We start from the raw sequence: 18305 nt of genomic DNA, 5'->3' as shown, positions 1-18305 counted from the left end.
ACGCCGCCAACCCCAGTCCTCTCCCTGGGATCCGACCGAAGCCCAAGCCTCAGCTCCCAGCCCCCCTCCGCCCTGGCGGGTGAGCAGACAAGCCTCTCGGGCTGGTGAGTGCTGCTCGTCACCGGTCCTCTGTGCGGGAATCTCACCGCTTTGCCCTCCGCACCCGTGTTGCTGCGCTCTCCTCCGCGGCTCTGCAGCTCCCCCCTCCACCACCCGCAGTCTCTGCCCACGAAGGGGCTTCCTAGTGTATGGAAACCTTTCCTCCTTCACAGCTGCCTCCCACTGGTGCAGGTCCCGTCCCTATTCTTTGTCTGTTTTTTCATTTTACTTTTGCCCTACCCAGGTACGTGGGGAGCTTCTTGCCTTTTGGGAGGTCTGAGGTCTTCTGCCAGTGTTCAGTGGGTGTTCTATAGGAGCATTTTCCACATGTAGATGTATTTCTGATGTATCTGTGGGGAGGAAGGTGATCTCCGCGTCTTACTCTTCCGCCATCTTGAAGCTGCCCCTCGGATTTTGTTAATATAAATTTGACTTTGCTTATTTGTTTTAATCCACAGCTGGATTTGGTCTTATAATTTATTTACAATTTAAAAATCAATATTCATAAGTAAGATTGATGTATACTTTTTAAAAATATTCATTTGGGGCTTCCCTGGTGGCGCAGTGGTTGAGAGTCCGCCTGCCGATGCAGGGGACACGGGTTCGTTCCCTGGTCTGGGAAGATCCCACGTGCCGTGGAGCGGCTAGGCCCGTGAGCCATGGCTGCTGAGCCTGCGAGTCCGGAGCCTGTGCTCCGCAACGGGAGAGGCCACAACAGTGAGAGGCCCACGTACCTCCAAAAAAAAAAAGAAAATTCATTTGGACAAGCTTTGATATTGGGGTTATACTAGGGTTATAAAATGAATAGTGATGCTTCTAAATTTTTCTCATGCTGTAGATTCTATAACGTAAAATTTATCTTTCTTGAGTGGATAGAGAAGATGCAGTACATGTATACAATGGAATACTACTCAGCCATAAAAAAGAATGAAATAACGCCATTTGTAGCAACGTGGGTGGACCTAGAGATTATCATATCAAGTGAAGTAAGTCAGAGAGACAAATACCATATGGTACCACTTATATGTGGAATCTAAAATATGACACAAGTGAACCTGTCCATGAAACAGAAACAGACTCATAGACATAGAGAACAGACTTGTGGTTGCCAAGGGGGAGTGGGGTGGGGGAAGGGATGGAGTGGGAGTTTGGGGTTTGCCGATGCAAACTAGTATATATAGAATGAGTAAACTATAAGGTCCTACTGATTAGCACAGGGAACTATATTCAGTATCCTGTGATAAACCATAATGAAAAAGAATATGAAAAAGAATGTATATAAATGTATAACTGAATCACTTTGCTGTACAGCAGAAATTAACACAACCTTGTAAATCAACTATATTTCAATAAAATAAATTTTTAAAAAAGAATGAGGAGGACTTCCCTGGTGGTCCAGTGATTAGGACTCTGCGCTTCCACTGCAGGGGCCATGGGTTCAATCCCTGGTCAGGGAACTAAGATCCCTCATGCCACATGGGGTGGCCCCCAAAAAAAAAGAATGAACAAGAAATCACTTTCATGACAAAAATTGTAACTAAAAGGGAAAAAATAATAAAATATGCCTGGGGAAAAATTTTTTTTAATTACCTTTCTTGAAGATTTTGCCAAAAATTTTCCATACTATTGTCCAACCTGAAAATTTGGGCAGCTAAAACCTTTGAGGACCCTTTTCCTATCCTCTAGAGTTAGTGGGTCTATTCAGATTTTCTATTTCTTCCTGGGTCAATTTTAGTAATTTATATTTTTAATAATACATTTCATTTCCATTTATAAACTCTCACATAAAATCGTACCTAATATTCTCTTCTCTGAGTGTCTACCTCTGAATCCTGAGATTCACCTGAAAGTACAATTATGAATCTTCCTTTTGTACAAGTTTCCCCTGTTACTGGAAGCCTCTCTCCTCCACTTCTGATCCATTTTCTTTTGTGTTCTTGAATCTTTTCATGAGCCAAGTGCCTCTTCTCATCTTTTACCCAAAGGAGTCTGTTTTTGTCCAGTGTCAGAGGAGTTTGATGAGCTTGATCAAAAAATGAGGTTTCCTGTTCTAATCTTCTAGTCTCAGACACAGAAGAAAAGTCATACTTTCTCTAGTATGACCTGAGAGTGAAGAGAAGGGCTGGATCCCCAGCTGGGATAGGGGACAGTAAGCTAGACTCTCTCCCATGGCACAGAGAGCTCTCCAAGATCTCACCTGCCTGAATCCTCTCCCAAGGCCTCTCCTATTACAACCTACCAGCCATAAAGAAGCCTGGTAGTTCTCAGGCCATGACTGCTTTGTTGCTTCTTACCATGCTGCCTGTGCTGCTCCATCTCTCTGGGATGCCCATGTCGTGCTTCTTGACCTGGAAGGTACTTCCTCGAGTTTTCACTTTTATGATAAAAATTTAAGCCATACATTTATGTTTTGTGCACTTTTCTTTTTTAAAATTTAATTTAATTATCATTATTTTTTAACATCTTTATTGGAGTATAATTGCTTTACAGTGGTGTATTAAGTTTCTGCTGTATAACAAAGTTAATCAGATATACATATACATATATCCCCATATGGCCTCCCTCTTGCATCTCTCTCCCACCCCACTTTTCTGTATATGTATTATATTTCACAATGAAAAGAGTTTAAAAAGTATCTGTATATAGTTTTATATTTGAATTTTTTTGGAAGAATACAAGGGCATACTGTTTATAAAGGAGGTCTTTACTCTTTTATTTAATATAATTCCACATTTAAATAAATTAAGTTATTAATTTTCAAAGCCTGAAAATTGGCCAGGTAGTAGGAAAACCCTGGGCTGAACCCTGGTGACCAGAAATACTACCACAGTCTTGGCTGTGTCCAGAGAGATTTTAACATGGAGCTGGTTCCTTCAAGATTTTGCTCAAATTGCATATTCTCAGTAAGACCTTCCCTGGCCTCTCTGTTTAATACTGCAGCCTACTCACATTTCCATCACATCCATCCCTAGCATCAGCATTCCTCATCTCCCTTCTGCTCAACTCTTCTTCCGTAGCAATTGTCACTTTCTAACTCACTGTTACTTTTTTCTGCATTCTAGGCAGAAGGAACCGCTAAACCCAAGGCTCTAAGTTGGGAGCAGGCTCAGAGAAGTCAAGGAGCACTGAGAAGGCTGGTGTGGCTGAAGCAGAGTGAACAAGAGGTAGAGCAGCCGATGACAGGGAGGTGAGGGGGAGACCGTGTTGGGCCCCATCGCATTGCAGGGATGCAGGCTTTTCCTGTGAGTCAGATGTGGAGCTGCTGTGGAATTTTAAGAGAAATGACATGATGTGACATATTTTAAAAGGGTCACTCTGACTACTGTGCTGATAAGTGAAGACTTTATGTTGATAGGAGAACATATTGAGATAAGAAAAGATGTTACAGCCACAAAATAAAAATTGCTTGCTACAAAAATAACACCCAGAATGTAAAAGAGTCCTTAGACCTCAAAACCATGATAGCAAAAAAATAAAAAGTATAGCAGAAGAGCTGGAACATAAAGCTGAGGAAATCTTCCATAAAGGAGATCAAAAAGATAAAATATGGAAAAAAGACAAAAATATGGAAAATAGGAGAGAAAAAATAAAGACTAACTTTTAAGGAAACAATTCCAGAAATAGGAAACAGAGACATCTGAGTGAATGAAATTATAGGATGAATTGATTTCAGAAAACTCCTTTACACTGAAAGACAGGAGTTCCTAGACTGAAAGTATCTGGAACACCTGGTGTAATGGATAATGGGTGCTGGATAAAAAATGGACCAACAATAAGACACATCATCGTGAGATTTCAGTACAGTGAAAACAATCCTATAAGCATCTAGAAAGAAAAATAATAGCAAAATAAAGAACCTAGAATCAGAGTGTTACCAGACATCTCCACATATGTCACACAGGACGCCCAAAGGAACTGCAGTCACATCCTCACCTGTGAAGTAGCATGAGCAGGTGGAGAACAGGGCAGCAGGCTCTGGACAGAGCTCTTCAAGATGAAATAGACGAAATACTAGGAGATATATACAAATGGTAACAATTTGAATTAGTGATAGATACATAGAAAATTATGCAAACAAACAAAGCAAGATTGTTAATTCCAGGAAAAACTAAAGTTGTGTCAGAAAGGAGAAGTAAGTCATAAGTATCTGTCCTAGCTTAGCTGCAAATAAGGTCTATGTATTCTTGGTAATATCAACATTTAATATTGATCCAACCAAAATGACACAATTATATGGAGAAAATGGAGGGCCTGGAAGTATGTGAGTATCATGGGAGACGATGAGGGAACAGAGCAAAATCTCCACCTCCCACTGGATAAAATCAATTGATTAGGCCTAATACTGAAATATTGTTAAGTGGTAATATATTTCATGTGGAGATAGTGAAGTCAATACAAAAAGTTTCAGCTGGAAGAATTGAAGGTGATTATTTCTTGGGGAGCAAGGGAAGAGGGGTTGCAGAGTACTACTGATTTTCATGACAAGCCTGGTGGAATCATTTGACTTTTTAAAGTATGTGCATTGATAATTTTGAGAAAAATAAAACGAAATTTAAAAAGAAAGCTATCAAAGTTCCTCATTCCTTAGCTGGTCACAACCTAGTTCTGTGTCACTCTGGCAACCTTAATCCCCAGCTCTCCCAATGCCCAGCCTGGGCACCCAGACCACAGTACCCATTACCAGTTTGGGACCAGGCCAAGTTTCCCTCCCACCTGCCTGTGGTCTAGCTTGAGCCTTGTCTCAGCCAGATGCTTTTCAGAGCCTGCTAAGCCTCCTTTCCTCTCCAATCCACTTAGCAGAGAAAAAACTTTCTAAATTACTCATTTATTAATATTACTTATTGCATTTGTTTAGCTAGTTCACGTATGGACCTCTTTCTCTCTAAGTATGTTGCGAACTTCTGGAGGAAGTGGACATTCCTTTTTGAGGCCTAGCAAATGTTCATAGTGGGTGCCCCAAATATTTCATGGATAAACTTAAAAGTAGAATTCAAGGTGAATTAATAGGCAAATTTAAATCAAAGTCTGGAGATAAAACAAAGGTTAAAGCTGTGACCAATAAGACACATGGAAGATCTAACTGTATCAAGATAGACTTGGGAATACCCTGGCGGTCCAGTGGTTAGGCCTTGGCACTTTCACTGCTGTGGCCCAGGTTCAATCCCTGGTTGGGGAACTAAGATCCTACAAGCCGCATGGTACAATCAAAAACAAACAAACAAACAAAAAGATAGACTTGTTTACAAAGCTTGTGGTCTACTTTTTTGGTTAATGTTTGAGATGTTTTAATAAAGAGATATTTTGCCCCCAAAGTCCTCTCAAGGTTCAAGTTTTGGTGACTGAGGCTTGGTAGGTAAATGTGGATCCACTCTGCCAACACTGCATGTGACTTCATAGACTTTGTGCCTACCTTGCTTTTCTAGACTGCAAAATCTGAATCTTTGCAACTTGAGAAGTTAACTTCTTTTACTTCCATTAATATGAAATGAGACTGGAGGAGAGAGAAGACTCCCTGGCTCCTTCCTGGAGGCAGGATGCAAACAGCTGAGAGAGCAACACAATGGAATGCCACCTTGAGTCAATGCTCAGAATGAGCAGGAGTCCTTGATCTGGGGCCAGCATCATTCCATGGCTCTTTTGGTCTCACTGTGGTTTCAGACTCCATTAAATGGGGAAAAGACTTGGCAATATCTGACATCCCCAAGAAGCAGAAACTTAGAGCTCTCAGCAAGTCTCCTGTCAGTAACCTCTTAAGTTAAAATGTTCAGATCACAGTCCAGGGGCAGGAGCCGGGAGCTATGTCCACAAAGATCTGACTTTCCCCAGCTCCTCAAGGTCATTCCTCCCACCTGCGACAAGTCATCTTCTTAACTCTGCCAGGCCACAAACCCTCCGAGGCTGTGTTGGTGATTCTGCTGCTGCCAGCTTTTTAGTTGTAGGGGGATAGTGGTCCTGTGGGTGGTGATCTCAGAGCAAACTCGGCAGCCATCAATCCGAGAGAAAACCCTTTCAAAGGATTAGCATCTTGGCCAAGAACCTTTATCTCCCAGACTGGAGCATTTTCTAGTGGCTCTTCCCAAGTTAGTGAGAGGAATGAAATACTGGAGGCATTAGAGACCCATGGAGACAGGGAGGAAAGCCAGCACTTCAGTGTTCAGGGTAAATTCCTGAGCCACCAGGTCTGCCTCCCCCAGAAACCGAGACAAAACATCCTGTCTCTCATTGGGTCATAAAGTACACTTTGTCCCTTCCCCTGGCCTTCAGAGCACCAAAGCATGCTTCCACTCCTGCCACAGACCTTCCCCATCTGTGGGACTTCTCTTTTGATTTCTCACTGCTCACAAAAATGGATCTTCACAAAGCTTTCCTGCATTGTTTCTGTGCCATTTCTATGAAGCTTCCCCAAGACACTGGTGGTTACTGTTTTAGCTGGAGAATAATGGTGGATGGAGGAGGAGGGACTAACCTTCTAGGTGCCCCTACTCCTAGCCATTGGCACTACCAGAGGAGGTCCAGTCCTAAAGGGAGGGAATGGACTGAGGCACGGGATACCCCAGATCAGTGCTTCTCAGACACTGACAGGTAATGGTCCCCCAGAGGTCTTGTTGGAATGCAGGTTCTGGTTTAGCAGTCTGGGGCAGGCCCAAGATTCTGCCTACCCAACGAGCTCCAGGATGCTGTTGATGCTGCTGGTCCGCAGACCACACTTTGAATAGCAAGGGGCAAGACTGAGAAGGGGAAGTGCAGGAAGAGAAGAGGTGCAAACAGGGTCCATGGGAGAAAGGGAGGGAAGAACAAGCTCCAGGGAGAGGTGGTCTGACCATACTCCAGCTGCATCATCTCATCTGCACAGCCTTCCCTGCAGGGCCTCTGGTGGCCCACGTGTTGGCTACAGTGGGATGCTTTGGTCCTCCCCTTCCTCTCTTGTTCAACCAGAGAAGGACTGGAGAAGCTGCATGCTGGAGAAGGGCAGGGTCTAGAGACCTCCTCACCCCCTCCCACAGGCAGCTGTCAGGGAAGGGAGCCCTGCCTTGGTGGGACTGACTGCTGTGCTGGCTCTGGCCCCTGGCTCCGGGGTCGCTCCGCCATGGAACAGCAGGTTCTTCAGGTTGGCATCAGGGATAACAGATGGGCTCTCTCCTCCCCTCCTCAGCTTCACCCCAGGCACTACTCCCTGAAGCCAAAGGAGTGAACGTCTTCACTCTCAAACAGCAGCTTCCACTTACTGAGTGCTAGGCTCTGTGCAAAGCACCTTCCCACGTTGTTTTATTTACTCCTCACAATTACCCTACGGGGTAGGAACTGGTTTATCCCCACATTACAAGGTAACTGAGGCTCCAGAAGTAATTTGTGCAATACCTTGTGGCAAATAAGACTCAGTCTATGCCCTTCCCACCCTGGCACTAAGCCATAACTGACCACACATGTGAGGCCAGGAGCCTCGGGATGGGAAATTAGATGACAGAGCAAGGCAAATAAGGTGAGTTGATTTGGTTTATGGCCCTTTGAAGCTCAGCAGAAAATCAAGGCTGTTCTTGTCCCTTTACCAGCTTCCCTCACTGCACCAGTAACGGATGCTCCTCTGTGCCAGCCAGCAGGGACACTGCATGACCCTGGAGGAGGGGACTTGCAGGTGGTTGTGAACTGGGCTCAATGGCCTGAGCAGAGGGTGCCGTGAAGAGAGTTGTCTCACCAGGGAGCACCACATCTGTCTACAGAGTAGCTGCCCTCCCAGGCAGCTGACATAGGGTCATTTAGGAAAGTCTGAATCAAATGGTACCAGCCCATCTGTCGGTACCTCAAAGGAACACTGTGTCCTGGGACAGAAACACACTCTTGACTTTGATTCTTCATTCAATAAACCTAAATCCCCACAAGCACTGTGCTAGACTTTGTGGGACTGTAAGACCCACTCTTTGCCCTTAATGAAGAAAACTAGAAGGTTTGGTACAAAAGTAACCAAGCAGTGGTGGGGCCTGCAGTGAACTAGAGAACTCTGCTCAAAGCTGCTTCACTACTACTTTGCTCCAGTTGGTTGCCTCTCAGCAAGAAAAATCTATTGATTTTCCAGAAAAAGCCCCAAATCAAGATCAGGTGAACTTTACCATTTTTAAAACAATTCTGGCCAACATCTGTGGCCACTAGTTTGCAACCTCTGCTCCTCACCGACCAAGTCTTATCCTTTCCTATTGTACCCTCAGCACCTAAAATTCTGGGCAGAAAGGAAGCAATCAATATGCTTCTGGCACACTGACCAGGTGAATCTTATCCAGAAGAAATGGGTCTGAAACTGCCATCATATGTAGAATAGCTGATGCAACTGGGGAGGACTTAGCTTTGGAAATGACTAATGAAAGACATAATTATTGTTGCAAATAAGAAAATCCTTATATTGGACTTCCCTGGTGGCACAGTGATTAAGAATCAATGCAGGGGACACGGGTTTGAGCCTTGGTCCAGGAAGATCCCACATGCTGCAGAGCAACTGAACCCATACGCCACAACTACTGAGTCTGTGCTCTAGAGCCCGCGAGCCACAACTGCTGAGCCCCCGTGCCACAACTACTGAAGCCCGTGTGCCTAGAGCCCATGCTCTGCAATGAAGAGAAGCCACCACAATGAGAAGCCCATGCACCGCAATGGAGAGTAGCCCCTGCTCAACATAACTAAAGAAAGCCCGCGCACAGCAACGAAGACCCAGTGCAGCCAATAAATAAATAGAAAATCTTTATAAAGCTAGGGCACATGGTTTGGCCAACGCTTTAGAAGGAGCAGGAAGGCTGCTTTTAGATAAAATATACATTTGACAATTGACCTTGGTTCCCGTTGATCCTACCCATCCCTCTGCCCTCCATTCCTTTACTTGTCCAGTCCCTAAAGGTATTTGGCTTTCATACTTGGTAAGGGAAACTCAGGCTTTGCTTAAATGTGAGTCCCAAATATCAACTTACTACCTAAGAATCTTACCCAACTCAGGGCTTTTCCAAGTATTAAAATCAAATAGAGGGACATCCCTGGTGGTCCAGTGGGTAAGACTCTGCATTCCCAAGGCAGGGGGCCTGGGTTCAATCCCTGGTCGGGGAACTAAGATCCCACAAGCCACATGATGCAGCCAAAAAAAAAAAAAAAAAAAGATATGGCTGACCTCTGTGGATATGGCAAGATACACAAAATAGAGTAAGTGGGAAACAATGGAGCTATACAATGCGAGTCCGAGTTTTTGTTTTTGTTTTATGAAAGAAGGATATGTGCTTAGAACATTTCTAGAAGGGTATACAAGAAACTTAATTAGACAACCTTGGGAATGGACTGTTTACCGCCCCCCCCACCGTTCCATTTTGATTTTTTCTCCCCTTTACTAGCAGCATCATTACCCTTATAAAAAGGACCAAATAGCGGCTTCCCTAGTGGCGCAGTGGTTGAGAGTCCACCTGCTGATGCAGGGGACACGGGTTCGTGTCCCGGTCCGGGAAGATCCCACATGCCGCGAAGCGGCTAGGCACGTGAGCCATGGCCGCTGAGCCTGCACGTCCGGAGCCTGGGCTCCGTAACGTGAGAGGCCACAACAGTGAGAGGCGCGCGTACCGCAAAAAAAAAAAAAAAAAAAAAAAAAAAGGACCACATAATTTAGTTTGGCCAAAACCTTCTGGTCTTAGCTTTGCTTTGCAAACACTGGCCAGGATAAAGCTTTATATATTTCCTCACATCTTCACTGTCAAGGCCCAAGAACTTTAATTAGACTACCGGACTCCCCAGCCAACCCTCCCATTACCAAATGTACCTATCCTTGAAGGCTGCTTCCGATCACCCTCTCTTTGTCTCTCACTTCCTGAGTCCTAGCCTAGCTTTTTTTCCCATTTGTACTCACTCCGTGGGTAATCTCATCCAGCCCCACAGCCCTTAGATATTGCCCCAACACTGACTCCCAAATTTCTAACTATAGCATAGACTCCCTTCCTGAACTCCAAACTGCACATTGCAATTGCCTACTCAACATCTCCACTTGGATGTCAAGTAGACATCTAAATTTAATACATCCAAAGTTGAAGTCATCTTCCCCAATAACCTTGCTCTACCCACGGCCCTCCAAATCTCAGCTAATGGCACTTGCAGGCTTCTAATCATCCAAGTCCATAACTTCAGAGTAAAAGAATGACTGGAAAACAGTCTAATGCACAATGCCAGTTATCTAAAAATGAAGGTAGTCCTAGGTATTGGGATCAAAGATATCATATAATCACTAAAATGTTTTCTAAAATAGGTTTAAAGTTATCTTTTAAGTCTAGGATTTAGATTTTGACATTTTAATTTCTTTTGAATACAAGCCACTTTTTGCAAGCTAGGAAACAGAATCAAACTAAGGCAGTCTTGTCCTCTACAGATCCAGGCCAGTTCTTACAATCTTCAGCAGAATGACATCATAATACGAGGTGCTAACAACAGGGTTAAAAACTATAAATAATAACCACTTATCTACATTTTTTCCTTAGGAAACAGCCAAAAGTCTCGTCCTTAAAGGTATGATATACAGAACATCTAGATTTACAAAGGACAGAATGATCCAAATTATATGCTGGCCAACCTGTCAGTGAACCAGATCAGAGCTGGCCAAGGACTGGTGAACAGAGAATGTGTTTACAGTTTGAAAATTTGCTGAGGTTTAAAAAATTCCTAGTTGCTGTTAATAAGAAAGCAAGTAAAAAATATTAGAGATGCACCACACTGATACTTGATTTTACCACGGTTTTACACTAGAACACAAAGTTAGAGTATGGGGATAAGACACTTACGTATTTTCAAAATAAATTACTTAGTAATAAGAAATCTGACATACTGCGTTCTTCCATTTGCCACAAGAACATATTAACAATGAGGACTATTTAAAAGAATGCTCAACTCTAAAAAGGGTGGTGGCAGCAACACCTTCCACTACAGAATAACCTCCCACTTTCCCATACAATTAACATTGCTACTTTTCATGATACATATTCATGTGGAAAAACTTGTCAGGAGCTTTTGCCAGGGCCAGGAGATGAAAAATAGAGACTGTCCTGATGACATGGATAGCTATAAGCTCAGTTAACATCTTTAGGATGGACCCATAAAATCTGGCCACTGTTTTGTTAAACATCTGCAAATCGCAGAACTCCTTAGCCCTTAGCCATAGTATCTGCTCAATGTCTTAAAGCTGGGCTCAGTCCCATCTATCACTCTTTTCTTTAGGGCTGAGGTGTGTGCTAGTCATCAAAGTCTGGAATGTCATCGTAGGAGTATCCCCGGTAGCCTTTGGATGCGTAGTAGGCGATGCGCAGGTGGTAAAATCCTGGCAGGAACACCAGGATGCCAATGATCAGGACGGGAACGGCCCGGTCTGCCCCCTGGTGGCAGAAGGAGGCAAACACATCAGTACCATGCAAGTTATAAATTTTAAAATAAAATAAAGCCATGGGTCCAATCCATGGATCAGTTATCATATACTTTTCAGAGCACTTTATTTTGGTAATACACTACCAAGGCAAAAGATTTACATCTCTTTGCCTCCTTATCAATTGCAGAAAAACTACAAAGTACTAAAAATTATAAAGAAATTATCCATGTTCAACCATAGATATCTACTTCCCATAAAGAAACCAGAGCTCCTTAGAGAAATTGCTGTTTATGAGTTGAGGGGGCAGGGAATGTACAGATGGGCCTGGGATAACTTGCTGAGCCAGAAAACAAGAAAGCTATCAAAGGCTCACCTAGGTCAGCTTTAAAAGACAGGAGTAGGGGGCTTCCCTGGTGGCAGAGTGGTTAACACTCCACGCTCCTAATGCAGGGGACCTGGGTTTGATCCCTGGTCAGGGAACTAGATCCCACATGCATGATGCAATGAACTGCCACAACTAAGGAGCCCACCTGCCACAACTAAGACCCAGCACAACCAAATAAAGAAAGAAAGAAATATTTTTTTTAAAAAAAGGAAAAAAGACAGGAGTAACCTGCAGAGGCTCCTATTGACCAAATATGGGACAATTTATATGTTAAAAAGAATATAGACTACAGTTGACTGAAGCACAAATATGTAAAAAGATGATACGCTTACAGTGATACTAACAATTCTTTGGTTACCTTTTGAGGTTGCTAGGTGTATTTTTATAAAAATTTGATAATTAAAGAGAAATAATCAAACATTTTTCCTACCTTCACTATACTATTGTATTTCAGGGTAACCAAATAATGGTTTTGAGAAAGTTCCAGAAGAATTTTCGCTGACAAACGTGGAAAATGATAGAGCTGGATTCCTTAGTGAAAAGGGTAATGCATTTTATAATAAATGAATTAGGCTGAAGACACTTGAACCCAGTAATCAATCTTAATATCAACTAAAAATTAGGACAACCATTTTGTGCCTCCTAATGTAATGCTATAGCAATGGTTCTCAAAATGTGGCCATGGAACACCAGCATCACCGGGGAACTTGTTAGAAATGCAAATTCTCACACCTCACCCTAGACCTACAAAACTGGAATCTCTGGGAGCAGGGTCAAGGAACCTGTGTGTTAACAAGTCTGCCAAGTGATTCTGATAGATGCTGAAGTTTGAGAACCCATGTGCAATAGCAAATACACAACACCCCTATGAAATATTCTTTCTGAAACAAAGCTAAAGTAGAACTAAATCTAAGCAAGTCCCTAAATCTAACAGCATGCAAGAAATATGAGGAATAGAAAAACAGGTAAATGGTATCAAGACAACACCCCTAGATTAATGTAAAAACTGTTAGAGATGCACACTTACAGATTTACAAGCAAATGTAAATCTGGTATTTGCTTTAGTATACAGGAAAAAAAGTTGGGGATAGATGAAACAAAACATTCATAAATGTTGATGCCTAGTTTTGGATACACGGTGGGGGTTCATATTATTCCATCTACTTGTTTTGTTTGAAATGTCTGCAATAATAGTGAAAAAAACCCCAAACTAAAAACCAAAACAATCTATGGGTGATTTTCTTAATTAACACCTTTATCCTTATTTATAAAGTAGTCTTTTACAAACCACACAAGGTGAAGTGATATTTGTTGCATGTGGATCTCACCTCCACTCTAAATTTTCACATCATTAATAGAACCTTGACTATACCCCTGGGATTAACAATGCATGCTGCAATGAAAGTTAACTGAAGGCACAGTCCTGAAGTTAGATGTTCAAATTTAGATGGCACCAAGTATGCCTCTGGTGGCCACATAATAGTTTAGGACCTGAGGCAACTTGGATACAGGTCTCAAAAGCCAAAAGTAGCCATTTTATTGTGACAGTGTTTAATATTCCCAGTTCCAAGGATAATGCCCAGAGTTTTAGCTCTTGGCTTTGTTCCTTCTGTAGACCAATGTGACCATCATCCCCTGGCCTGGTGTGTGTTGAAGAACAGATGTGAACTATGGTCAGTATTACTTTAGAACAATTTAGACGCTGTGTATAAGCATCTGTATACAATCCAAAAGAAAGAACCACAAAAAACTACTTTAGGTTACTAAGGTATCACAGTGAAGCTCAATAGGAACTCCAACCAAATCCAATTTAAGAAAGATCTGATCCATGAGCCAAAAGTCCTGGCTTGGTCAGTGGCCCCAGACCTATATAAGCCTCACTGCTTCTCCCCAAACACTAAGTACAGCAGTATAACTGCAAAGTCATAATAACAGCATTCTACTCCAGTTATAGCCTTTATCAGTCAGAAATCCTCAACGCTAGGCTCAGTTTTGCTGTTCCAAACTAAGATGGTGGGAAAACTGCCCAACATCTCAGAGGGAAAATTTGCCTACCTGCTACACCCACCTCATAGGAACTGTGGGAGAAGTTTGTTTGAAGCTCAAAGGAAGAAATAAGTCTTGTTATCTGAGAACAAAATCTAAAAAAAGAAACCCTTTTCTCCTTTCTGCTGGAATATACTGAATATAAAAATGTGAGTCCTGGCTCACATTTTAAACATCTCATGGCAATCCCACAAGCCCCTCAGCTTACCCCTTTGCTGATATAGCCTGCCAGCAGGAGGGAGCCTATGATAATGAGGAAGGCGCCAATCAAAAACAGCACCGTAGCAAGAGCAATGGCCTTATATGGAATCTTAGGAGGGCTTTTCTTAAACTGAAAGAGAAACAAAAACAGACAAGGAAGAGCATTATGAATACACCAGGGCTCAGACACTTTAAAGCAGAGAGGATAAGAGGAACCAATCTTGGTGTGTCCTGAAGTAAGTCCTACTACCCAATGCAGCTCTGGGAGAGAAAGGAAAAAGGACTGGCAGGAGATGAAGGTCTAGTTATTGCTCTAACAGTAAGTTGAGGGAGGGAGTCCCAGAATGTTATTCTTTCTCGTTTTAGTCTCATTCCACAGACCATTCACTGTACCGTAAAAAAATTATTTTCTTACAAAAACAAAAGATACTTTACGGTCATTCATTGATTAGACATGTTTTTAATAAACATGTCTTGGCACATGGAAGGCTGTACTAATCTACAGGGATTAAGAGTGTACATCATGCTCTGGAAAATAAGAAAGAAAATAAGTGATTTCTGGCATTCAAAGTTAAGCTGGCATATAGTCAAAGGTTTTAAAAAAAACTTTTTCGGGCTTCCCTGGTGGTGCCGTGGTTGAGAGTCCGCCTACCAATGCAGGGGACACGGGTTCGTGCCCCGGTCTGGTAAGATCCCACATGCCGCAGAGCTGCTGGGCCCGTGAGCCATGGCCGCTGAGCCTGCGCGTCCAGAGCCTGTGCTCCGCGACAGGAGAGGCCACAACAGTGAGAGGCCCGCGTACCGCAAAAAATTTAAAAAAAAAAACAAAAACAACTATTCCTAAAGCATTAGTTGCCTGCCCCACAAGGCAAATAACCTGCCTTATTAACAAGTTCAATTCAAGGTTAAGATTCAGAAACAAATTCCTAAGGTTTGGCTCATGGTTGTGTCTGACCTAACCGACTGGAAGCTTTGCAGACGCACTTAAAAACAAAACAAAAAAAACCCCAAAACTCTCTCCTTCAAGTGTGGGTCCAAAAAGTACAAAGAATAATTGATTTGTTTATATTTAAAAGGATGGGTTCCTGCCACTTCCTCTTCGGTCCTGGTTCCACCTAAAGGGAAGTGGGTAAAAGGAGATGCTACACCATTAACTATTTTATAAACAATGATCAGGGTAGGACACAAACTTAATAAATATTCTCTGTTTTACTTATTGTTTGTCACAAAGAATATCTTTAATAAATTGGATCTCATGACATCAGGAAAGAAGGAAGATTCCCACAATCTGTTGGCTTTAGCAGTTAGTTTCTCCCTTAAAAGATGAACTGGTCTTGACTGAAGTGTAAACAAACTGATTCTACTTAACAAAAGACAATCTGATTATTTCCAGATTAACTAAATAGAATTTGCAACTACTGAACTCTGGCATTACAACTAAAATTTCTTAGACAATATTTATATTGGTTCGAAACTGCTCTGCCAAGGTCCTTCCTTCTGCAGGCTATGGCTGAAAATCTCAGAGCAGAGTTTCTTTCCTGCTGCTCCCTCTAATATCTAGGGACAGTGAGCAAAACCTCTACCTGGAAGGTTTCCCTGCTAACTCAGCAGAAACAGAGCCAGCCAATCTCATCAGGTCCCTTCTGCATTTACCTGAAGGTCAATGTAGCCATCGTCTGTACTGGAGAGCCTTGAGTATTTCACTTTACTACTGGGGATTCCAGTAGCCAGGTTGGTACGAGACGGCATCATAACACGCTGACACAGCTACAGTCTGAAAACAAAGAAAAGTATTATTGTCTGCAGGCTACAACAATGTGTTTGTTATATGTATTGGAGTTCTGGGCTGCAATGTCATACTAGCAACTGGCAATTTAGGCTCCATTGCTCTTAGAACCTGATATTCCTTTGACAAGTGAAAGCATTCTCATTATGCATCTACTGTGGTTTGTCCTGGTAGAATAAGAATCAAGACATTTGCCAAGAACCAGACCTCATGTTTATGTTGCCACCAATGTTTCTCTGCCTCCTAATTTTTCCAAAGTCACACGGCGAGTAGGTGAAAGGGTGGTGACTTAAATCCAAGTCCATCTGACATTTCAACCATTCTGCTATAGTATAGTATTGCCTGTCCTCCGTCCCTGCTTCCAGAAAAAGCAAGAGGAGCATATACTCAAGGATTCTCTTATTTGTCAGGGAGAGAGGAGAGAGGGTGGGAAATGGAATACATTCACATCAGCATTTTGCCTATTTCCCTCTGATAGATATCATCCTTTTAATACAAAAGATCTGTAAAACTTCTTGTTGTAAATTTGGATAAGCTACTGGCTACCAGTGTTGTACCAGTGTCCTCTGATTTGCCTGCCTCTCTGCTCCACCCCAAGCACTGAAAGCAGCGATTGCACTTTCCAGGTTACTTCTACAGCTACATTAAAAACAAATTTAAAAAAACCCTGAATAAATACCTGGTTTTTGTTCAAAATAGTCAAAGCTGACTATAGTAATGAGATCACGGTTATTATGTCACCAGCTTAAACACAGTAGATAAGATTTAAAAACAATGACATTTAAATTGAAAAAACATTTGTAATTTGTGTACTTTTCCTCCATAAAATCACAAAGTTATGCGAATGAAACAAGTAAATCTATTTTAATCATGAAACTATTTGATTTCTAAAAGTGAAACATATCTTTAAAAAAAGAAAATTAAGTATTTCAATAGGGCAACATAAAAAAAAAAAACATAAAGACCGGCCTTCCTCTGGTATGACATTTTGCAAATAATCATCATCATTATAATGGCAGTTAACAATTACCTAGTATTAAGTGACGGGTACTGTTTTAAGTGCTTTATATATACTTAATATTAATGAGCTGTTTTAAGTGGCCCACAGTCAACCTAAACTAACTAGCATTATAAAGGAATTGGTGCTAAATGTTCATGTCCCTTTTTAGTAATTATATACTGGAGCAGAAATCAAGTATTAAAAAAATAAGAGTATGCTTACTTACATGCTTTTCTAAAAGGGTTAGATCAAATTCCGTCAAATACTATGTTTTTAGGTGTTGCGATCCCGACTACACGATAATCTAAATTTAATTCTATAAAACTTAAAGTCCAAACTACCAATAATGGGCGGTTTGAGAGCATTTAATCACCTCTGATTTGTATTAGTCTTAAAAAAATAGTTTACATACTCTGACATTAACTTCATACACCGCATCAAAACATAAAAAAGCGCACGGCGTGCAGGAGAGGGGAGACGAATGCTTATTGGTAGCAAAGAGCAATAATTCTAAAAGAGGGGAAAGGAAAAACGTAAATCAATGTTTTCCGGGTACCAGCCCAAGTTCCCAACAGGCTTTTTTACCAGCCTCACCGCAACCCCAAAATATCCTCAGCACTTGAATGTTGCAAGAATTTTGAAAGCATCAGCAAAGCACTTAGCACAGTGCCTTGCACTACGAGCCTCTACACACTACTTCCCTGCCCGCCTCCAGAGCGAGCCAACAAGAGAAATAAGGACCAACATGATTTTAGAAGGAAAACAAAGTCCAGTTTCTGGAGAAAGGCCAGCCGTGCCCCGGGAGGACGAACGCTCCACACCGAGGACTCGGGGCTTGATTTCGGCAGATAGCGCAGTCTGGGCCGCGCCGCGAACGTGAGTCGAGCTCTTCCGCTCCCGCCCCGCCGCACGAACGCCTTACCGGAGCCCGGGCCCGGCAGCCCTTGCGCAGACAGCTAGCTCACGGTTCGCAGCTGATGAGCCAGAGACCTCACAGTACGCCCCACCACTGCGTCCCCGCCCCAGACCAGCTGGGAGCCGGAAATGGCGTGTCGCAAGGCAGCGCGCCGGACGTGGCGTCACCGGGAGCGACGCCTCCTCGTTCCACTCTCCGTCCGGTTTCGGGCGTGTGCCCGGTGTGCTAGGGCGCCGTGGGGTTTCGGGAGGCGCTGTGGGCTGGGCTGGCTGCCGACCACCTCCGCCGCGGCGGGCGAGTGCCTAGCTAACCGGGCTGCGTGGGTCACAGGTCCAGGGCTAGCCGGCTACGTGTTTCTTTCCGGCCCCTAGGGTAGTGTAGGGAGTTCAGTGGCGCCTCGAGAGGCGGAAGCCGAGCCGGCGAAGCTCCCTGAAGGCCGGGGCTGTCAGGTCTCCCTATGCCCAGGGAAGGCTGCCTTCCCGGGCCGCGCCGCAGCCTCTGCCG

At 43.1% G+C, this 18305-nt stretch overlaps 1 protein-coding gene across 4 annotated transcripts; it reads right to left on the bottom strand.

The window, feature by feature from the left end:
* Positions 1-2518: 2518 nt before the first annotated feature.
* TMEM230 (transmembrane protein 230) lies at positions 2519-17934 on the bottom strand. Of its 4 annotated transcripts, none has more exons than XM_060285053.2 (5): positions 17808-17934; positions 15753-15873; positions 14107-14229; positions 4033-4110; positions 2519-3358 (listed from the first exon to the last, which is right to left on the bottom strand). In XM_060285053.2, the coding sequence occupies exons 2-5, from the start codon at positions 15849-15851 to the stop codon at positions 3347-3349; spliced, it is 312 nt and encodes a 103-aa protein (XP_060141036.1). In that variant the 5' UTR covers positions 15852-15873; positions 17808-17934; the 3' UTR covers positions 2519-3346. The 4 variants fall into 4 exon arrangements, with proteins under 4 accessions (XP_060141036.1, XP_060141035.1, XP_030728473.2 ...); XM_060285052.2 differs by having other exon boundaries at positions 2520-3361; XM_030872613.2 differs by lacking the exons at positions 2519-3358; positions 4033-4110 and adding an exon at positions 10974-11477.
* Between the last annotated feature and the right edge of the window lie 371 nt (positions 17935-18305).

This window comes from Globicephala melas, chromosome 15 (assembly GCF_963455315.2).
Source record: "Globicephala melas chromosome 15, mGloMel1.2, whole genome shotgun sequence".
Taxonomy (NCBI): Eukaryota; Metazoa; Chordata; class Mammalia; order Artiodactyla; family Delphinidae; genus Globicephala; species Globicephala melas.
Note: the sequence above shows the minus strand (reverse complement) of the source record. Positions and strands in the feature narration are given on the sequence as shown.